The sequence below is a fragment of the Rhinoderma darwinii genome, chromosome 4, assembly GCF_050947455.1.
Source record: "Rhinoderma darwinii isolate aRhiDar2 chromosome 4, aRhiDar2.hap1, whole genome shotgun sequence".
NCBI lineage: Eukaryota > Metazoa > Chordata > Amphibia > Anura > Rhinodermatidae > Rhinoderma > Rhinoderma darwinii.
The window spans coordinates 228,305,703-228,325,002 of record NC_134690.1 but is presented as its reverse complement, the minus strand read 5'-3'; the positions used below and the strand labels follow the sequence as shown (position 1 = coordinate 228,325,002).

Sequence of the window (19,300 nt, the reverse complement as noted above, 5' to 3'; positions counted from 1 at the left end):
CGGGAAGCCTCCATGACTGCCGTAGGAGAGAGGGTTCAGCCAATAGGAAGGACAGGTAGGTGAGGGAGGAGGGAGAGATGGGAGGAGCCGGGGTGTGGTAACTGCTCTTCCCGCTGTTTTCGGCATTGAGCCGGAAGCAGCGGGAGGAGAAACAGGCAGATCTTAGCTGCGGTCAGGTTAGAGAGGTCTGCTTACCGCAATGGCGTCCCCGATCTTGCTTCTCGAGCAGCTGCAGGCAGCAGCTGCTTATCACGATCTGGGCTGGCTGGAGGAGACTGTAGCGGCGCTGGCCCGGATCCCTCAGGCAGGCCCGTCGTCTGGGTCGGCAGCCCGCGCTGATGCGCTCCCCGCCCCCCTCTCAGACGCTGGGGATATGGCGGTGGGGGGAGAACTGTTAATGTCTGCCCCTGCTGTAATAAAGCAGAGGGCTTCGGCGGGAGCGGCGGCTGCCCAGGCTAGGTCACCCCGCTGCTCCTGTAGGACTCGCCCACCAGAGCGTCTTAGTCCGGACGTGGCCCCGCGGGCCCGGCGTCGCAGGGGGAGCCCCTCTAGGGACGCTGCAGGCCAGGCTGCTGGGACGGGGCCTCCTCCCAGGGCCTGCGTCCTGGCAGGAATCCCCAGCCGCGACGGGGCTCGGCGGTCAACAGGGAGTCGCAGGCCGGGCTCCCTGTCACACCCCCGCCTTCAGATGCTGTGTTTGGAGGGCAGTATACGGCCGCCCCGCATGGTGATGTTCCGGCCAGGGGGCAGGCTTCAACGAGAGCATCGGTGAGGATGCCAAGATCAGCGACGACGACGAGGCAACAGGTCCGGTCGGAAGTCTGGGTCCCTGCGGTCGGGTGGCAGGTTGTCGGCCCATCTGTCAGCGTGCCGGGATCCCCGTGTCGTAGATGTCGGTGCGAGTACCAGTCGGCAGCGAGAGAGGATTTGGAAGATGGAGAGCTGGATGAGTCGCAACGCGGTCAGTATTTTCCGGCTGGCGGGAATACAGCGCCTGGGCAGCCTGGTGAGTGTGTAACTCCTACGTTACCGTATCCAGCAATTTTCATGTCGGGTGTTGGGGGTGGGTCAGCGAGCGGGGTAGCGACTGGCGGTAGTGGCGTTGCCGGGCGCGATGGCTTAACCGATTTAGTGGGTTGTTTGCGCGAGCTAGTCGGGCGCTTAGATAGGGCAGCAGCGCCTGTAGTGCCGGCGGGGTCTCCGGTGGTGGTTTGGGAAGGTCCTCGTGATGTAAAGTCGCAGCCCATGGTTGGGGAGGTCCTGGGGGTGGCAAAAGAAGCGGTAGCTGTGTCTGTCCAAACCGAGGCGCAGAAGGATGGGGATAGGATTCGGCTTGATGATCGCGCTCGGGGCGAGGTGTACGTCTGTTTCGAGGGCCCTTTAGGGGATCATCTTAAGCAAGAGGTACGGGAACGGATTTGGAAGGATGAATACGTGGAGATATTTTCTCTTCTGCCGCTTGCAAAGTTCAATTTGGATAAGGGCAAGCGGGATGAGAGTAAGAAAGAGGAGGAAGAACGTCGGCGGTATAGGCTTATCCTGCAGACGTTCGCCAACTGGTCGCAAGCTTTCGCTATGTTGGCAAGCGTGATCGGGGAAAAGGCGCCAGAAAATTGCTCGGCGTTTTGTTATTTTGATGCCATCGGGGAGGCCTATCGGGCGTACGGGGGCCAGGCGTGGTTGCGGTATGACGAGCAATTTCGCCAGCGGAAGGCGGTCGGGACGGCGATCCGGTGGGATCCAAAGGATATTGCGTTGTGGTTGCGGGTTACGGCGCCGGTTAAGCAGTCCTTTCCCGGGAGCGTTGGCCAAGGGGGCCAATCTAGTCAACCCGGGCAAGGTTCCGGGTCAAAAGTGGGTTTCTGCTGGCAATTCAACGATGGCCAGTGTAGGTTCGGTGCCAACTGTAAATTTAAGCATGTCTGTTCGGAGTGCAATGGCTCCTCGCACGGGGCCTCAAAATGTATGCGGAAAGGTAGGCGGGCAGGCCCTCAGTCCGCTTCAGTTGGTCAAGGGGCGGTCGCCGGTGAGGGTGGAAAGGATGGGCCCGTATCTAAGTGAATATCCGGATAGGGTTGTGGCCCCCAAGTTAATTTATGAGGGGTTTTCGTTTGGTTTTGTTATTCTCCCCCCTCCATATGAGGTTCTGGTTACACGGCGCAACCTTAAGTCGGCTTATCTGCACGCGGCGGTCTTTTCGAAAAAGCTTTTGAAAGAAGTGTCTTTGGTTCGGATGTCCGGTCCTTTTGCCGAGCCGCCGATTGAGAATTTTGTGGTATCACCCTTGGGAGTTGTGCCAAAGCGGGAGCCTCACAAATTCAGTTTGATCCAGCATTTGTCGTTTCCCAGTGGAGCGTCGGTGAACGATGGGATAGATCACGACTTATGTTCGGTTGTTTACACTTCACTTGACAAAGCGGTGGCGTTAGTGCGGGAGGCGGGGCCCGGTGCGTTGTTGGCAAAGACTGACATTGAGGCGGCCTTTCGCTTGCTGCCGGTACATCCAGAAAGCCAACGACTGTTGGGTTGCTTCTGGAGCGGGGGGTTTTATGTTGATAGGTGTCTTCCAATGGGGTGCTCCCTTTCTTGCGCATACTTTGAGGCGTTTAGTAGTTTCGTGGAATGGGTGACGAAGGGTGTAGCTGGGGTCGATTCCTTAATACATTATCTTGATGATTTTTTGTGCATAGGCCCCAGCGGGTCCCCGGTTTGCGGTAATTTGTTGTATTCCTTGCAGAAGGTTGCGACGGATTTTGGAATCCCTTTGGCGCCTGAGAAAACAGAGGGCCCGGTATCCACCATCTGTTTTTCGGGGATCCAAATTGATTCAGTGGCAATGGAGTGCAGGCTTCCTGAGGATAAATTATTGCCATTGCGACAGGAGGTAAGGCGGGCTTGCCAATTGAAGAAGATCACTTTGCGCGATCTTCAGTCGCTGCTTGGGAAGTTGAATTTTTCCTGTCGAATTATGCCAATGGGTAGAATTTTTAGTAGGAGGTTGGCGTCGGCGACGGCGGGTATCCGGGCGCCCCATCATTTTGTGAGGATTGGTGGGGAGCATAGGGCGGATCTGCAGGTATTGGACGAGTTCCTCGGGCAGTATAATGGTAGATCATTGTGGATGTCGCAGGTACAGGAGATGGGCGAGTTGGAGCTGTTTACTGACGCGGCAGGGTCGGGTGGTTTTGGCGCGTATGCAAGAGGACAATGGTGTGCGGGGAACTGGCCGGACAGCTGGGTGACTGGTGGTCTTACGCGAAATCTGGCCCTGCTCGAGCTGTTCCCCATCGTGGTGGCGGTGACCATTTGGGGGGACAGGCTCAGGGATAAAAAGGTTAGTGTCCACTGCGATAACATGGGGGTGGTGTTAGCAATTAACAACTTATCAGCATCTTCTCCACCAGTGGTTCAGTTGTTGCGTCATCTAGTTTTGGTGTGCTTGTCGTTAAACACGTGGGTGGTTGCGGTGCATGTACCTGGGGTTTCCAATTGTATTGCTGATGCTCTTTCTCGCTCGCAGTAGGATCGTTTTCGTCAAATGGCACCGGGAGCGGAGCTGGTCGGTTTGGCTTGCCCGGAACTTCTCTGGGGTCTGATTTCGGTCCCGTGGAACGGTTGATTGAAAGGTCGTTGGCGAGTGCGACGTGGAGCGTTTATTCGGCGTGTTGGCAGCATGGAGAGGAGTGGGTAAGAGTGTTGGGTAACGTCAGCACGACGCAAGACAGGTTGGTGGCGTTATTGTACTGGTTGGGGGATGCTTGGGAGGCGGGGTTTTCCCCGGCAAAAGTGAATCGTTTCGTTGCTGGTTTGGCGTTTGGATTCAAATTACGGGGTTTTCAGGATGTGTCGGTAAGGTGGCTTTTATTGTTTGACATGTGCGGTTTTGTTCTTTCTTTTCAGATCATCACCCTTGCTTAGTGTGGATTTTAGGACATTCTTTTGTGCACTGGGGGGCATTGCGGGCGGACGTTCGCCCAGATGGCCGCCAGCTTCGCATTCCGCGGCACGATGCGGTTGTACACTGGCTGGGCTTCCGAGGTATGTTGTGGAGCCGGGTACTTGCTGAGTTTCAGACATACTCTCAGTTAGACAGGGTTCCGGAGGACCTGGTGTTACACGCGGGGGGGAATGATCTGGGGGTGCGCCCGTTTTGCGAGTTAGTGCGGGATATTAAACATGATATATCGTGTCTATGGGCAGCTTATCCTCACCTGGTGATTGTTTGGTCGGACATCGTTCCGAGGAAGTTTTGGCGTTTGGTAAGATCGGTCGAGAGGGTTAATAAAGCCCTTATTAAGGTAAACCGGGCGGTGTCACGTTTTGTTGCTAGAAACGGGGGCATTTGTGTTCGACACAAGGATTTGGAGTCAGGAGTCGGTAATTATTGGAGGAGTGATGGGGTACATTTGACCGAGGTTGGAATTGATATGTGGAGCCTGGCTTTAGCAGAAGGAATTGAGAGGGTGGTGGTGGTTTGGAGGGACTCACAGGCTTGAGGTGGTCAAGGCCTTTTTCGCTGTGGCGGGGTGAGTCCTTGAGGTTGGTCAGTACAAAATGGTGGGGGGGTCGCATCGGGGGTATGCGTCCCCCAAAAAATGGTAGATCATTTGAAGACTTCATAGGGTGTTATCCCTTTGAAGTGGTCTTCTGGTGGTTGGAGCCATCTGCAGGGGTGAGCGGTGCTTCCGAGCTGGTTTACGGCTGGAGGTAAATAGTTGGTGGTGGTGTGCAGATGGCTAATTTAAAGGAAATCGGTAAAATGTCTTCAAGGACTTCCCCTGCTCTGTTTAGTGTTAATTGACCCACGTTGGGTCATGTGAATTATAGTAGGAATTCTCTGGTCGAATTCCTAAAAGAGTTATCCGAATGTTTTGGATTAAATTGCATTTAATTTATGTTAAATAAATAAACGGCTGCTGTGGCCATTTCACATCCAACCTCGGTTGTCACGTGTCTTTATTGGGAAGTTGAAAGAAGGGGAATAAAGGTAAAGTGTTTAATCAGCACATGACTCTACTTAGGCTAGTCAAGCGTATCTAAACTTTTCAAAAACTTCTGACATGTCATAAGTTTTGATTGGTGTGGGTCTGAGCACTAGGACCCCCATTGATCGCTAAAATGAAGCGGCAGAAGCGCTCGGGTGAGCGCTGTGCCGTTTCGTTTCTGATCGGCTTTTCTCGGAAAGCCGAGCAGTTTTTGTACGGCTCATAGACTTTCCACTGAGCCTGTACACAAATTGCTTGGCTTTTCGATAAAAGACGATCAGAAACAAAGTGGCTCTGCACTCACCCGAGGGCTTCTGCCTCTTCTTTTTAGCGAACGGTGGGGGTCTCAATGCTCGGCCCCCCACTGTTTAAAACTTTTGGCATGTCACTTTGAAAGAAGTGCATAAGAATAGTTTCTGAGAACCTCTTACTGCTCATATTAAGCTGCCGATGGCTGACACAGATGGGAACTTGCGCCTCATCCAGCAGTGAGACTCACACTTTCAGAAGCGCTGGTCTGGAGGATGCCATGTGAGGTTTTGTTTGGTCAGAGATTATCATATATTTCTGACATAGCAGTTCTACATAACATATTTCCTCTAGTAGAGTCTCTGTATTATTCCATTAAAATATTGCTGCATATTACTGACATACAGTGGTGCTACTTGATCTAATATTATAAATCATATAGATTCAAAGTATTGCTGCATAGAATATTGGCACACAGTAGGGACATATTGCAAAATGCCGCATAGCATATAGTGCCTTCAAGCATTAGACCATTGTAGTGTCGAATAGGATAGTAACCCACAGTAGAGTCGTATAACAAATTGCCATGCAATACTGCCATATAGCAGATAGTTCCACAAGCACATTACCCACTATACTGCTACATTGCATGTTAACCTATAGTAGTGATATACAACTACCTCACATACAGTTATGTGAAAAAGTTTTTTTGTTATTTTTTTAAATTAAACAAACATGAATAAATTGACTTGAAATGTATTTAAAAAAAATCGGGAAAAAAAATCGCAGGTATGCCATTTCCCTCTATGGAATTCCTGCTTACCTGATATTGATGAGGAGAATTTTTTTTAATCTGTGCAATGTAAGAGGTTCCTGGCATTCAGATCCCTTTTCAAATTCCCCCACAGTATATCTATGGGTTTCGGAGCTGGACTTTAAATTGGCTATTCAGCCATTTTCTTTTTTTCGGTATATTTCTGGTCACTCTCATGTTGCAAGGTTCACTTTCAGCTTAACTTCAATCTTCTGACATATGGCCTCTTATTGTCCTCAAACACCCTCTGGTACATTGAAGAATTCATTTTATGATGATGAGCTGCCCAGGCCCTGTTGCAGCAAAGCAGCCCCAACCACCATTGAGAATATTCCTTTCAGAAGGAGTCCAGCTCCCGGTAGTCCTGGCAAACCGCCGATTTGATGGGGGAAGCCATTTAGTATTTCATAGTGGCCATTTATATGAATTGACATTCATTGTATACATGGATGGCTCACGTTTTCCAGAGCTGGAGCCACTCTTACAGAATTGCTCTCTGCCCTGGCTCATTGAAGGGGTTCCCATGAAAACGGGAGACTCCCCTATATGATGGTCATATGTACTAATAGGGCATATGGGCAGGGGTTGTCCTCATGACACCCATTTTAACGTTTCCATCGCCATTCTTTACAGTTCATATCAGGTTCTTGTGGTGAATTGCTGTCTTTGTTTCTTTGCCTTTGCCTCATCTGTCTAGAGCACATTGCTCCAGAAGTACTGGTCTTTGCATTGGCATTCATGGGCAAACTTTTATCTTTTGCTGATGTTCTTTCTGGACAGTAAAGATTTCCTCCCGGCACACCTTCATATTTGATATTGACCCACAATAGAGTTATATAGCTAACTGTCACATACATAAAGTTCCAAAGTAGCACCACAAGCATATTATACTACTGTTATGCTGCATATAATATTGACACAATGTTAAACTTTACGCTCCCCACAATAATGCTCCAGAATAGTCCCACAAATTTCCCAACAGCAGAGCAAACAGTAGTGTTCGGACATAGTTTAAAGCCGCCATATAGATTTAAAAGCCTACAAATGCTCTGCATTAAAACCACCCTCCCATGACAGAGTACTTACTAGGATCTGCTGCACCCCTCTCCTGTCTTCTTCCCTGCAGTAATGTTTAGAGACTTTATAATCGGTAGGTGGTTCGTTTGTTGATCTGCCGGTACCATAAACAAGATGACAGGGTAGCTATTCACAGTAACCCCTTGTAAAGTCCACATGGGTTGTACAAACATGAAAGGAATAGTCCTAATAGAATGGTTGCTGAACAGTATTAGGAGTTAATTTTTGCTTCTCTTCTAGATATCAAAGTCATGAGTAAATGTGCATTTTTTTTTAAATTATAGATCATATTTTGCGCCCATGTGCATCACTGAACTAACCACAAAAATACATTTTGTAACGTGTATTAACAGTAGTGTGATTCATTTCTATGCATCATTTGTAAAGACGAAAAGGGTGGTGTATCCAAAATGGGAACTGATAGGGCTGTTCTCCCTTATGTTTTAGTATATAAGGGCTCCCGCACCACTGTTCACCTTACCCGATGAAGGGTCCATAGCCAACTCGAAACGTTGTTACTCTCTGCATGCCCTCACAATAAATCTTCAAGCATTGCATCTTCAGAGTGTGAGTATTTGATTTTTTTCTTTTTTTTTTTAAAAATTCAGGATACACCACCAGCCTTTTGTCTTTACATGCATACTTTTTTTTTTCTGGGTAAGAATATACCTGAGCTCATTTGTCTTTTGTTTTTCATTCACAATAAGCAGAAAAGTAATGTCTCTTAGGGCCTGTTCACATCAGCGTTAGGTTCCGTTGATGGTTTTGTCAGACCTTTCCATCAGAGGAACCCATCAACGGAAAGGCAAACGAAAACCATAGCTTTCCATTAGCATTACCATTGATTTCAATGGTAACGCTTCCGTTAATAAAAATTGTTTCCGTTCCGTAAGGTCGCCGTTGTTTTTGCTGGAAACAATAGTGCAGTCGACTGCGCTATTGATTCCATCAAAAAAACTAAAACCTTACGGAACGGAGACAAGGGTTGATGGGTTCCCCTGATGGAACGGTCTGACGGAACCATCAACGGAATCTGACACTGATATAAACAGGCCCTTAGGGCCTGTTCACATCAGAGTTGGCTTTCCGTTCCGGGGTTGCGTCTGAGGTTTTCGTCGGGTGAACCCCGCAACGGAAAGTGAAACTGAAACCAAAACTTCCGTTTCAGTCAACATTGATATCAATGGTGACGGAAACATCGCTAATGGTTTCCGTTCATCACCATTCCGGCAGGTTTCCGTTTTATCGACAGAATCAATAGCGGAGTCGACTGCGCTATTAATTCCGTCGGAAAAACGGAAACCTGCTGGAATGGTGACAAATGGAAACCATTAGCAATGTTTCTGTCACCATTGATATCAATGGTGACTGAAACGGAAGCTGTAGTTTCAGTTTCACTTTCGGTTGCGGGGTTCACCCGACGGAAACTTCAGACGGAACCCCGAAATGGAAAGCCAACGCTGATGTGAACAGGCCCTAAGTTATACGTTAAGATTTCCCATAAATCAATCCTATCAAATTGTAACATTGCTTACATGAATGTGACCTTTGATTTGTAAACTCAGTTGAGCATAAATTCAGCATCCAAACACTGCAATGGAAAAATATTGATTCAATAGATAAGTACAAAACAAATGTAACCTGATTTATACTACAATCACACCATAAAACCTCCACTAAAAAAACCTCAATAAAATTAATGTAAAAAAAAAAACAGCAAAAAATAATTTGGCAAAAAGCACAATATGTATTTAGTGAGTGCTGTGAAAAAATATTTCCGAATTTCTTTATGTTTGTATATATTTCAAACTTAATTGTTTTAGATCTTCAAAGAGAATTGAATAAAAGATGAAGACAACCTGAGTATACACAAGATACAGTTGTTAAACGATTACTTCATTTATTACAGACCGATGGCTGGACATTCTGCTTCACTATTTTTGGGTAGAAGGCCATCCAGGCCCTGAAGTAGCAAAGTATACCCAAGTCATCCCACCACCACCACCACCACCACCACCACCACCACCACATTAGACTATCGGTTTAATTTTCTTATTGTTGAAGGATGTGTCAGCTTTACTTAGCTGTTACAGAACCCTTGCATTACACCCATCAGTCCACAGAACATTATCCTAAAATTCTTGGTGTCCTTTAAGGTGATTTTTGACAAATGTAGCACTAGCCTTTGTTTTCCTCTTGTTTATTAATCCTTTTCATTTTACAATTTCTATTTGGATACAATTTTTGCCCAGTCTATAATAATGGTGGAATCATGAATGTTGACCTGCAGTTCTTTACATGTTCCCCTGAGTTTTTTTCTGACTCTCTGCATGAGTTTTCAATGTGCTCCTAGAGGGGTTTTGGTAGGTAGGGCAATTACTTTTTCATGCATTTTGTGTTAGATAGCGTTTTTCTTTCAATAAATTAAATGACCTTTAAAAATCATATTTTGGGTTGTCTTTTCCTTAAATTACAATTTGTTTGAATATCTGAATCAATGAAGTATGACAACTATGCAAAAATACAGAAGAAATAAAGAAAAAATACTTTTTCACAGCACTATGTATGTGCTAGTAAATATAATTTATTACTTTGTAGAGATGGATTTACTTCCTGGATGATGTTGTATTATTTGATTGCTTTAACCTTAGAATAATTTACTACTCCAATACGTTTAAGAATGAATGGCATTACTAGATTTATATTCCTGTCGATAAATAAATATGCTTTTAGTTGTTAATGATAAAATATACTTGCCACCCAAACACACTGGAGGCAACCGTTTTGTGATTTGCTGCAATATTTCAGAAAATACATCCGATCAATTCACTGCTTGCATCAGTCAAATGATTAGTCTCAAGCTGGGATGTCTCAAGGACAAAGCATTTGAAGCAAATGTCTTAGCTTTCCCAATTCTTAAAGATCATAAACATTTTCCTATTTTTACATTTAAACAACTTTCATTGACTTCTGTTTATATACCAAGTTTAAAGGCTATGTTTACTTTTGAAAAAGTTTTGTTTTTAAAAAAAATAAAAATGTGTATCAGTGTGTTTGATGCAACTTTCTAATTACTTTTTATTAAAAATGATTTTTACTTTTTGAGATACAGCTGCTTTGTATCCTGGATACAGAACAGCTGTATCTTGCACTGAGACCTAAATTCGTCAGGTCAGCGGCACTGACTGGTTCAGTGTCAGCGGGTCCTGCGTCTCTGGCACACAGGATCCACCTATTATCGATTACATCTAAGTTATGAACTTAGATGTGATCGGTAACAGCTCGATCTTGCGTGATCCGCTATCACTGAACACATCAGTCCCGCTGACCTGACGGATTTAGGTCTCAGCGCAAGATACAGCTTCTACGTATACTGGATACAAAGCAGCTGTATCTCAAAAAGTAAAAAACTGATACACATTTTTATTAAAAATATATATTTTTTCAAAGATGTACATAGGCTTTAATATAATCTTGTGACTTAATTGGTATTGATTATTCTTTTTTATAAAGTTGTAATAAATCTCTCAACCTGTTTCTTCATAGGGATCACTATGAAGACGTCCTAGGTGTTATTACATTGCTGCCAAGAAAACATTGTAATATATTACATTTCTTATATCATATTTGCAAACTGATTAAGATGCAGATAATAAAACCTGGAATAATAATTGGTCTTGATATTATCATTTAATATGTAGCCCAAATATAAAAAATTAAAGACCCATTCTTTTTTAATAAATAAATAGAAATACTGAATGTTTTTAAAAAGGTTTAGAAACAAAATATCCCATTATGATCTACTTAAAATGAACCTTGACATATAAACTGGTCTATCAGCCATTCTGTAAAGGGTTATTCCCATCTTATAAAGTGATCGCATATCGCTAGATTACGCAATTACTTTGAGATCAGTGGGGGTCCAAGCTCTGAGACCCTCACCGATCCGTGAATGAAGCGGCCACAATGCTGATTTAAAAATGTAATGATATTGACACTTTAACATTCTATCAGATGCTCGCTTTATCAGTACTGTAAATAAAAAAAAACAGCAATCATCAGAACAAATACCACAAAATCAGTGTAAATACTCAAGAAGCTACAAATTTATTACCCAATTTATTCAGTCACATTGACATGCTACTTCATCTGCTATAGTTATCATTTCATAGCCACCTAATTCACCGCCTTTGATATATATTCTGCCAGTGTCCACTTTTTTGCCATTGAACATTTTCCATCTGTTTTTGCAGCTGAAATCCCGCATTGTAATGACTCCGTTAGCAATTTCGCCTCCTCGCAGCACGCCAGAACCAGACATCAGTTCTATCCCTCAGGATGCAGCTACTGTACCCAATTCTGCTGTTCCACAGGCACTTACAGGTATGAGATCATGTCTGGTAAAATAGCACTGATCCGACAATCTAGTCTGGTTTATACATGGGTATTTAGGAGTGAGTTAAGATAAAATACTCTGTTTAGAAATCTGATGTTTACATGTGCTCAGTATCTACATGATAACTAAATGCCAACCACTTTATCTCCTGATGCCAGCTATCGATATAAGATTATTGTCTGTAGACTCCCCCCTCCCCATATCACCAGGATCCACCAACAATCTGTTGTGTGAAGGCTAAGCTCAAGGGTCCCCACAATGTCCCCTGTTGGGGGAAACAAGGATGAAACATGTTGGATCTTTACCTGTCAGATCATTTGTTTTCAAAAATATAAGTGGTCCACTAGGTGAATAGCAGTCACTTATCACCCTCTGTGTATATAAATAACAGCCAATCTGAATAGGAATGTCATTGAAGTAGTCGGTGAAAATAGCTGTTGGATTAACAATTGTTAGGTCTATGGCCTGCTTAAAGAGGACCTGTCACTAGGTCATACAAGTTGACCGTATCTTAGTTATTGCACAATCTTGGTAGACAGAATCATTTCTCAAATCAAATATTTATAATAGAGTATATAGATCCTATATAGCATGACTTCATCATATACAGTGGTATATCATATCATTGGCTGTTATGTAGAATAAGCGATCAGAATGATACATTTGGTATTATACCTACATCAGTGCCAGATTTACCTATAGTTACAGAAGGCCTGTTGTAAGCCCTGTACTGCCAATAAGCCTAGGAGCATACCTGGATGCCGAATCCCAGCTAGCGTTGGATGAAACTTTGGTGATGGCTCAAAAGTGGTGATCCAGAGTAGCACAGCGAAACAAGAATAGACTTCAGTAGCACTATACAAACTTTTTGAAAGTAAAGTTAATTGTAGCACAGGAGAAGCTTGGCAGCAGGCATACAGGATCAAGAACATGAACCCTTATTGAGTTGGCACATGGTGTAGCATCTAAGGAATCCCCGATCTTTACCCTTAGACCCTGCAGGGCTTTATGAACTTTGCCGATAGGATTCCCAGGTCGTGGTCCCCAGGATAGTCTCCAATAGACGATCAGTGTTGCAGAAAGCGGGTATAGGCAATATTGTGGTCAATTGGGTCCGTGTCGGTAACAGGCAGCAACATCAGGTCCAGAAAACAGTATCAGAACGCAAGGTCAGGGTCAGGCAAAAGGCCGGTACATGGATTATCAGATCAAGCAAAGTCTAGATAAGCTGGGTCAAACACAGGAAATCACAGGGAGTAACAGGAAAAATGGCAGGAAACTCACCACCTGAAGCAAGCAGGGAATTCTCAGGAGCAGTCCCCATTTATGGTCTCCAGCCTCTGAAGTTCTCTGTTGTGGCTCGGGCCTCGATCCTGCACATCAGCTGCGCAGAGTGCAGAGCAGGGAGCTTTGATGTTTCCGTAGCAACAGGACGCCACAGTTTCGGCTTAATCACAGCAGGGGTCAGCAGAGCAGAAGTGCGCCTCACTAAGCAGATGGAATGCCGTGTCAGGTGTGATCTCTGGCATACCATCACCAGGCAGATGGAGTGAGGGTATGCCAGAGAATTCCCCGATCCCTGACACCTGTACCTATAGGCGGCCATGAGAGAGAGAAGTCTCCTGAAGTTTACTTGATGAATACACTTAACATTCTGAACTAATATGCAGATTAAGTGTAATTATAAGTTAATAAGGCAAACTTGTGGTCTTTCAGTGAGAGGAGGGCAAGAGGAAGACGGCAGCAGGTGTAAGATATGGTGAGAAGTACACCACAATGTTCTGATTTATTTTGCAAGAGAAGATAAAGATCTTAAGGCCATACATAGCTTTGGGTGTGACCTACTTACTGGACCGAGTCTAAAGGGGGTTTTGTTTTACACAGGACGATTATCGGCCAGACGAGAGTTAATATAACGCTCTTTGCCGATAATTGCCAAAGGGCAGCGATCAGCAGATGAAAGAGCAAATGCTTGATCATCTGCTGGTCGTATTGTTTTGAAAAAGTAAAAGATTATCGTTGTCGGCAGCAGATCTCCCTGTGTATACAGGGAGACTCACTGCCGACATAATAATAATGTATGGGGACGAGCGATCGGAGTAACGTCTGCTCGTCCCCATCCATAGCTCCGTGTGGCAGGAGCAAGTGAGCTCCGATCAACGATGTCTCGTTGATCGGTGCTCGCTGCACCGGCCGAGTGTCGGTGTAAAAGGGCCTTAAGGCACCAGAAAATTTGTGCCTACAGGCTCCTTTAAAATGTAAGTTAGGTACTGATCAACATGTATTTACTATATTATAATATCTGTGTTTCAACAGAAGACCAACATCAATGTTTCAGTTGTCATTTTTAGGCCTTATGCCCATGGCGGAGCCATACAGTCTCCGTGTGCTGCCTTTGATGCTCCATGGGCACCATATGTACGAAGCTATTGTGTGTGTTTCTGTTTGAAATTGAAGACATATGGAGGTAGAGTAGAGGACCCGTACACTTTAATTGGAGCCTTATGATGGCTCCGTACAAAACAGAGCTATAGTGCGGCCATTTAAATAAATGGTTAAGTTGTAACACACATTTTTGTTATTACATAACACTAACAAAATGTTCTTGTCTTATTCTTTAAATTGCAGTTTGTATTTATGTGAACAAACAAGGTAACACTGGACCCTATCTTGACAGAAAAAAGGTCCAGCAACTCCCCGATCACTTTGGACCAGAGCGTCCTTCCATGGTGTTACAGCAAGCAGTTCAAGCCTGCATTGACTGTGCTCATCAGCAGAAAAGTGTGTTCTCCCTTGTAAAACAGGGTTATGGAGGAGAAATGGTTTCAGGTAAAGAGGAATGAAGACATGTCCCTATCTTTTTATATTTTGTGTGTTGTTTCATATTAGAGCTTCAGTGTTTGATTTTTTTTCAAGCCTTTCCAGCTCAACTCTTATCAGATAATCAAAAACAGCTAGTGTTCTTCTCTGCTTTGCAGTTTTTGAGCTAAGATGGTAACATCTGGTAATAATTTGTGGAGATGTGAAAGTTTGATCTGATATTTAAGAAATCTTTACATCCACACCTTTAGTTGTTGTATCAGTAGGTACATGACAATTGAGTATATATTATAATTTCAAAAAAATATATATGTATATAAGGGCAGCTCTCCAAAAGATCAAAAACAATGAATAAGTCGACAAGTTCACTAGGAAAAAATATTTTTGGTATCCACAAATATTAAATAAGATAATGGAAAAACTAGCGCCCAAGACGTCTTTAGGCCCTTTTACACTGGCTAGTGATAGGGCAAACAAGCTTTCAATTGATTGCTTGTTACCATTCATTGCTCATTCATCGGCTGATCATATACTTTATGTAAACAGGGAAATGTGCTGCCGACATGATAGAAATGTATGGGAACGAACGATCGTAGTAATGATTACTCCTACCCATACATTACTGATCATTGCTCGTTGTGAAAGGAGCTAATGAGCGCCGATCAACGAGCTGTCTTGTTGATCGGTGCTCATTTTCACAGCCCATTTCAGGCTGTGTAATAGGACCTTTATTTTTGGGTCTGCTGGAATTTGTAGTGCCATGAAGTTGCACTATTACTCGCCTCATCTCCAATCCATATGATAGTAGACGGTTATATACTGATTACTCATATAATGGACGGAAGACTCATATAATAGAATATAGCCGGTGATCACTTGCGAGACACGTTTCAGAGCTATCTTAGTTTCTTCCTCAGTAGATCATCTTTGAGTTATAGTTGCTTTCTTTCAGGACCACGAACCTCGTCTAGATACATTATCCCTGAACTTGGATAGTTTATTCCAGCTAACCTATATAGTGCCATCTTTGGTATATAGATGATGTTTTTTAAGTTGCTTATTAGCATCGTATTTTTATTCTTATTTTTATTTTATTTTCTGGTGATCACCATTGTTAATAATGTATTTATTGTTTTCGATGTACTGTGATTTTGTTTATGATACAATATATGATACTTTTCCACAAGAATAACATGTCTTGGGAGCCAGTATTTCCATTATCTGTAAATTGTAGATGTATAGGATAACAAGTTGCCTCCACAATCAAGAGGCTGCAACTCACATGCAAATCATTTTTACCCAAAGCATAACAGTCAAAGCATTTTGTAAAATACAAAGGATTTAGCCAGATGCCAACAGGGTAATATTTACTGCTAAATTAATATCTACACAAACACAAATTGTAGTTCTATATGGATACAGGTGGCAATGTTTATAGAACTGTACAGTATGTAAATATTTTATCAAAATATGAAGTTCTTAGTAAACATTTAGATCAAATTGTGTGTATTTATCTACTACGTCCTAGTGACTGTCACGAAGGGTCTGTGGATCCACTGAGCCATACCGCCTTGGCAGTAAGGCAGCTGGCCATCAGGGCACAGGTGAATGTGTATAGTTCGTATAGGTACCTGTGGCAGCTCAGACAGCAGCAGGGCAGGCTCTGCAAGGACTAGGCAGCAGGTAGATGTAATGTGAAGTGAAGCAGGTCAGACGTGGAATACAGCATGACACGACTTTGGCACAGCACAGTGCTTGACCAGGATGGTATGGAATGCAAGGAACAGGAACTGGAACAGGAACAGGAAAAAGGAAACACACTAGGAGGCCATTACATAGACAAATTAGGAAACATCAACAACGCTCAGGCATAGAAGCAGAGGGTTGGACCCTTCTTATAGTCCAGGGTACTCACGGGTCCAAGTTCATCAAAAGTCTGGTACGCACGCTGCCCCTTTAAGAGCGGGCATGTGCGTGCGTGTGCACCCTACGGGATCCGGCTGAGGTGAGTGGAAGCGAGTGCTGGCATCTCCTGAGGAGAAGGCTGGGGCCAGCGCTTGCTGACTCATGGCTGCGGCTGTCAGGAGGGGATTGGAGCTGACAGCCCTCAGCCACGGACATTACAGTGACCTCCTTATAGCTTTGATTTTTTTACATTAATAAGTGATGAACATAGCTTGTTCCTACGTATGGATCTGTGTATAAGGTAAAGCCACGTACACAGACTTTCTGCAGCAGCATACTGAGTCCATGAGGGTCCATATCACGTACCTGCTGGCACCCCATGTGCCACCATATAGTACTTCTATGAGGCACTGTATTTTCTCCTAGAAACAATTCTTCTAGGGGAGAATAGCTTTATGATAGTTGGAGCACACCACAATTTTTTTTTCATGGATTCGCTATGAAATCATAAGAAAAATTCCTCTGTGTGCTTTTCTATAAAGTATGGCAGTCTGTATGAGCCTTAAGTTTGCACTACTTAGGCTTAGGCCAATGAAAAAAACAGGCAAATCTTCTTGCTTTGAAAAATCAGATAACCGGCACCAAAGATGTATAAAGTTTGACTTTTATTTTATTCTCATAAAAATCAGCAAAGCCGCATTCAAATAACAGATAAACAGTTGATGAATTTCAGATCTAAACGGTCTTTACCCATAGCCTAAGCATAGGGACCCATTGAAATGAGGTTGCCAAGATGTAGCAAATGATCTCACACAATTTGGTCAAAATGTGCACTAAAAAACATATATTATAAAATATTAAACATTGTAATATTGGATTTGTAGTTAAATAAACATTACTAGATGCATCCAATGTTGTGTTTGTGTGCATTTGCATTTATTCAATGCAAATTGGAAAGGCTCACCTTGTCCAGAGGACAGAGCTAGCAATAAACAATCTTTTTATATGAATGAATTCAGTATATGCACAAGCATTGAGATGTGAGTAAAAGTGGTGGATAAGCTTCTATGATTCATGATCTTATGGCCGGATTCACACGAGCGCTGCACATCTCGGACGTGAAAAACAGCAGTGCTCTGCGGTGCGGGACGCGATGTCACGCATCCCCCATACATCAGAGTCTATGGAGGGATGCGTGAAGCATGAAAAAATAGGACATGTCCCATTTTGTCACGGACCCTTCACACGGTCCGTTGAAACAACGGCCGTGTGAACTGCCACATTGAATTATATAGGCCGTTGTTTCAAAATCGTCTTAAAAATATTATGGCCTCGATATAAAAGGACAAGAAACTATTTTGGTTTAGGACCCAAACCATGTGGAAAGCCAGTAAAAAGTGTAAAAGTCTTACACAGACCAAAGTTAGGGCAAACGAGCGATCATAAGAACGCTCTTTACCGATCATTGCCCTGTGTAAACAGGGCAACAATCAACCCATGCACGAGCAATCGGCTGATCTGTTCTTTTATGTAGCATTAAAAATCATCGTTGTCGGCAGCAACAGGGAGATCTGTGCTGCTGACTAGGCATGTCACGATACCAGAATTTGGACTTTGATACCGATACTTTGTGTAGTATTGCGATTTCGATACCAAAACAATACTTTGCCAACAGTAATAAAAAAAAAAAAGTTCTTCCATTTTCTGATGTGAGGCACGAGGTGTGATGAATTTTGAATGTGCCTCACATTAATAGTAATTAACCCCATCATGTTTCTCGGTCATAATGGGTTAATGTGTAAGGTACATGATGGAGTTAATTACTATTAAAGCGCACACCTCGTGCCTTACATTAATAAGTGACATTTTTTATTTTCTTTTTGTTTACAGTGTACACATCATAAATGACGCAAAGAAATTGTTGTGCAGATTATTACGGCCGCGCCAATACCAAATATGTGTATATTTTATGTATTGAAACTTATTTTAATGTTTATAGTAAAAAAAAAAGGTGTATGTGTTTTTTTTTAAATTTAATATTACTGTATGTTTTTACTTTATTTTTAAACTTTAATGTACTGGCATATATCTATATGCCAGTACATTAGCATGTGTACGGATAGTACACAGGCAGTTGTTAGGACATACCTAAGTATGCCCTAACAGGAAATATGGTAAGACAGCCCTGGGCTCTCTGCCCATATATCGTATGGCCCTCGATCGCGTCACAGGAATTCCCTGTGACACGATCCAAGGGGCATCCCCCCTTCTCATTTTCTCTTGAATGCTGCAGTCAGCTTTGATCGCAGCATTCAGGAGAATAGCGGCAGAGATGAGAGGTTTGTTTCTCTGATCGCCGCCGGTATAGAGTGGGGCTGCGGCTGTGTAATACAGCCATTGTCCTCCTACTGACAGTAAGTGCGCGCACGGTCAGCATGAGGAGATGTGGCCGCTTCTGCACTAATGAGCGCAGGCATTGAACACAGAACATGGGGGTGTTTTGCAGTGCGCCCGCCATGTTCTGTCTTCAGTGCCGCCGCTCATTAGTGCAGCACTGGTCGCATCACCTCATGCTGACGTGACACACTTGTCAGGACTCAGGAGTGGGGCAATGACAGTATTACACAACTGCAGCCCCGCTCTCATACATTCATGTGTTACTATACTAAGCCGTGTGGCCGCACAGCTTAGTATCAAAATACATGAAACAACAGCATCGAACCGTTTCAGGGTGCACAGTATCGAAACAGTATCGAAGTTTCGATGCATCGTGCATCCCTACTGCTGACATGATGAAAATATATGGGGATGAGCCATCGGAGTAATGAGCGCTCCTTCCCATACATAAGGCCCCATGCACACGACAGCAAAAAAACTCAGTTTTTGCGGACCGCAATTGCGGTCCGCAAGAACGGAGCCATTCACTTTCATTGAACACTGACACCTTTCCGTAGCACTACGGAAGGGTGTCAGTGCCGTGGAAATGTTCCGGGAATTATGGAACATGTCCGTTCTTTCGCATTTTGCGGGCCGTGCTCCCATACTTTGTATGGG

At 43.9% G+C, this 19,300-nt stretch overlaps 1 protein-coding gene across 6 annotated transcripts in view; it reads left to right on the top strand.

Moving 5' to 3' along the window:
• The window catches only part of SCML4 (Scm polycomb group protein like 4), a 116,414-nt gene that overhangs the window by 62,420 nt on the left and 34,694 nt on the right, over positions 1 to 19,300 (top strand). For 5 of the 6 annotated variants that reach the window (XM_075862239.1, XM_075862240.1, XM_075862236.1 and 2 more), the window contains 3 exons: positions 7,573 to 7,692; positions 11,379 to 11,508; positions 14,150 to 14,350. In XM_075862239.1, coding sequence (XP_075718354.1) covers positions 7,573 to 7,692; positions 11,379 to 11,508; positions 14,150 to 14,350 — 451 coding nt within the window. The remainder of the gene's footprint in view (positions 1 to 7,572; positions 7,693 to 11,378; positions 11,509 to 14,149; positions 14,351 to 19,300) is intronic. The other variant, XM_075862241.1, reaches the window with a different exon arrangement.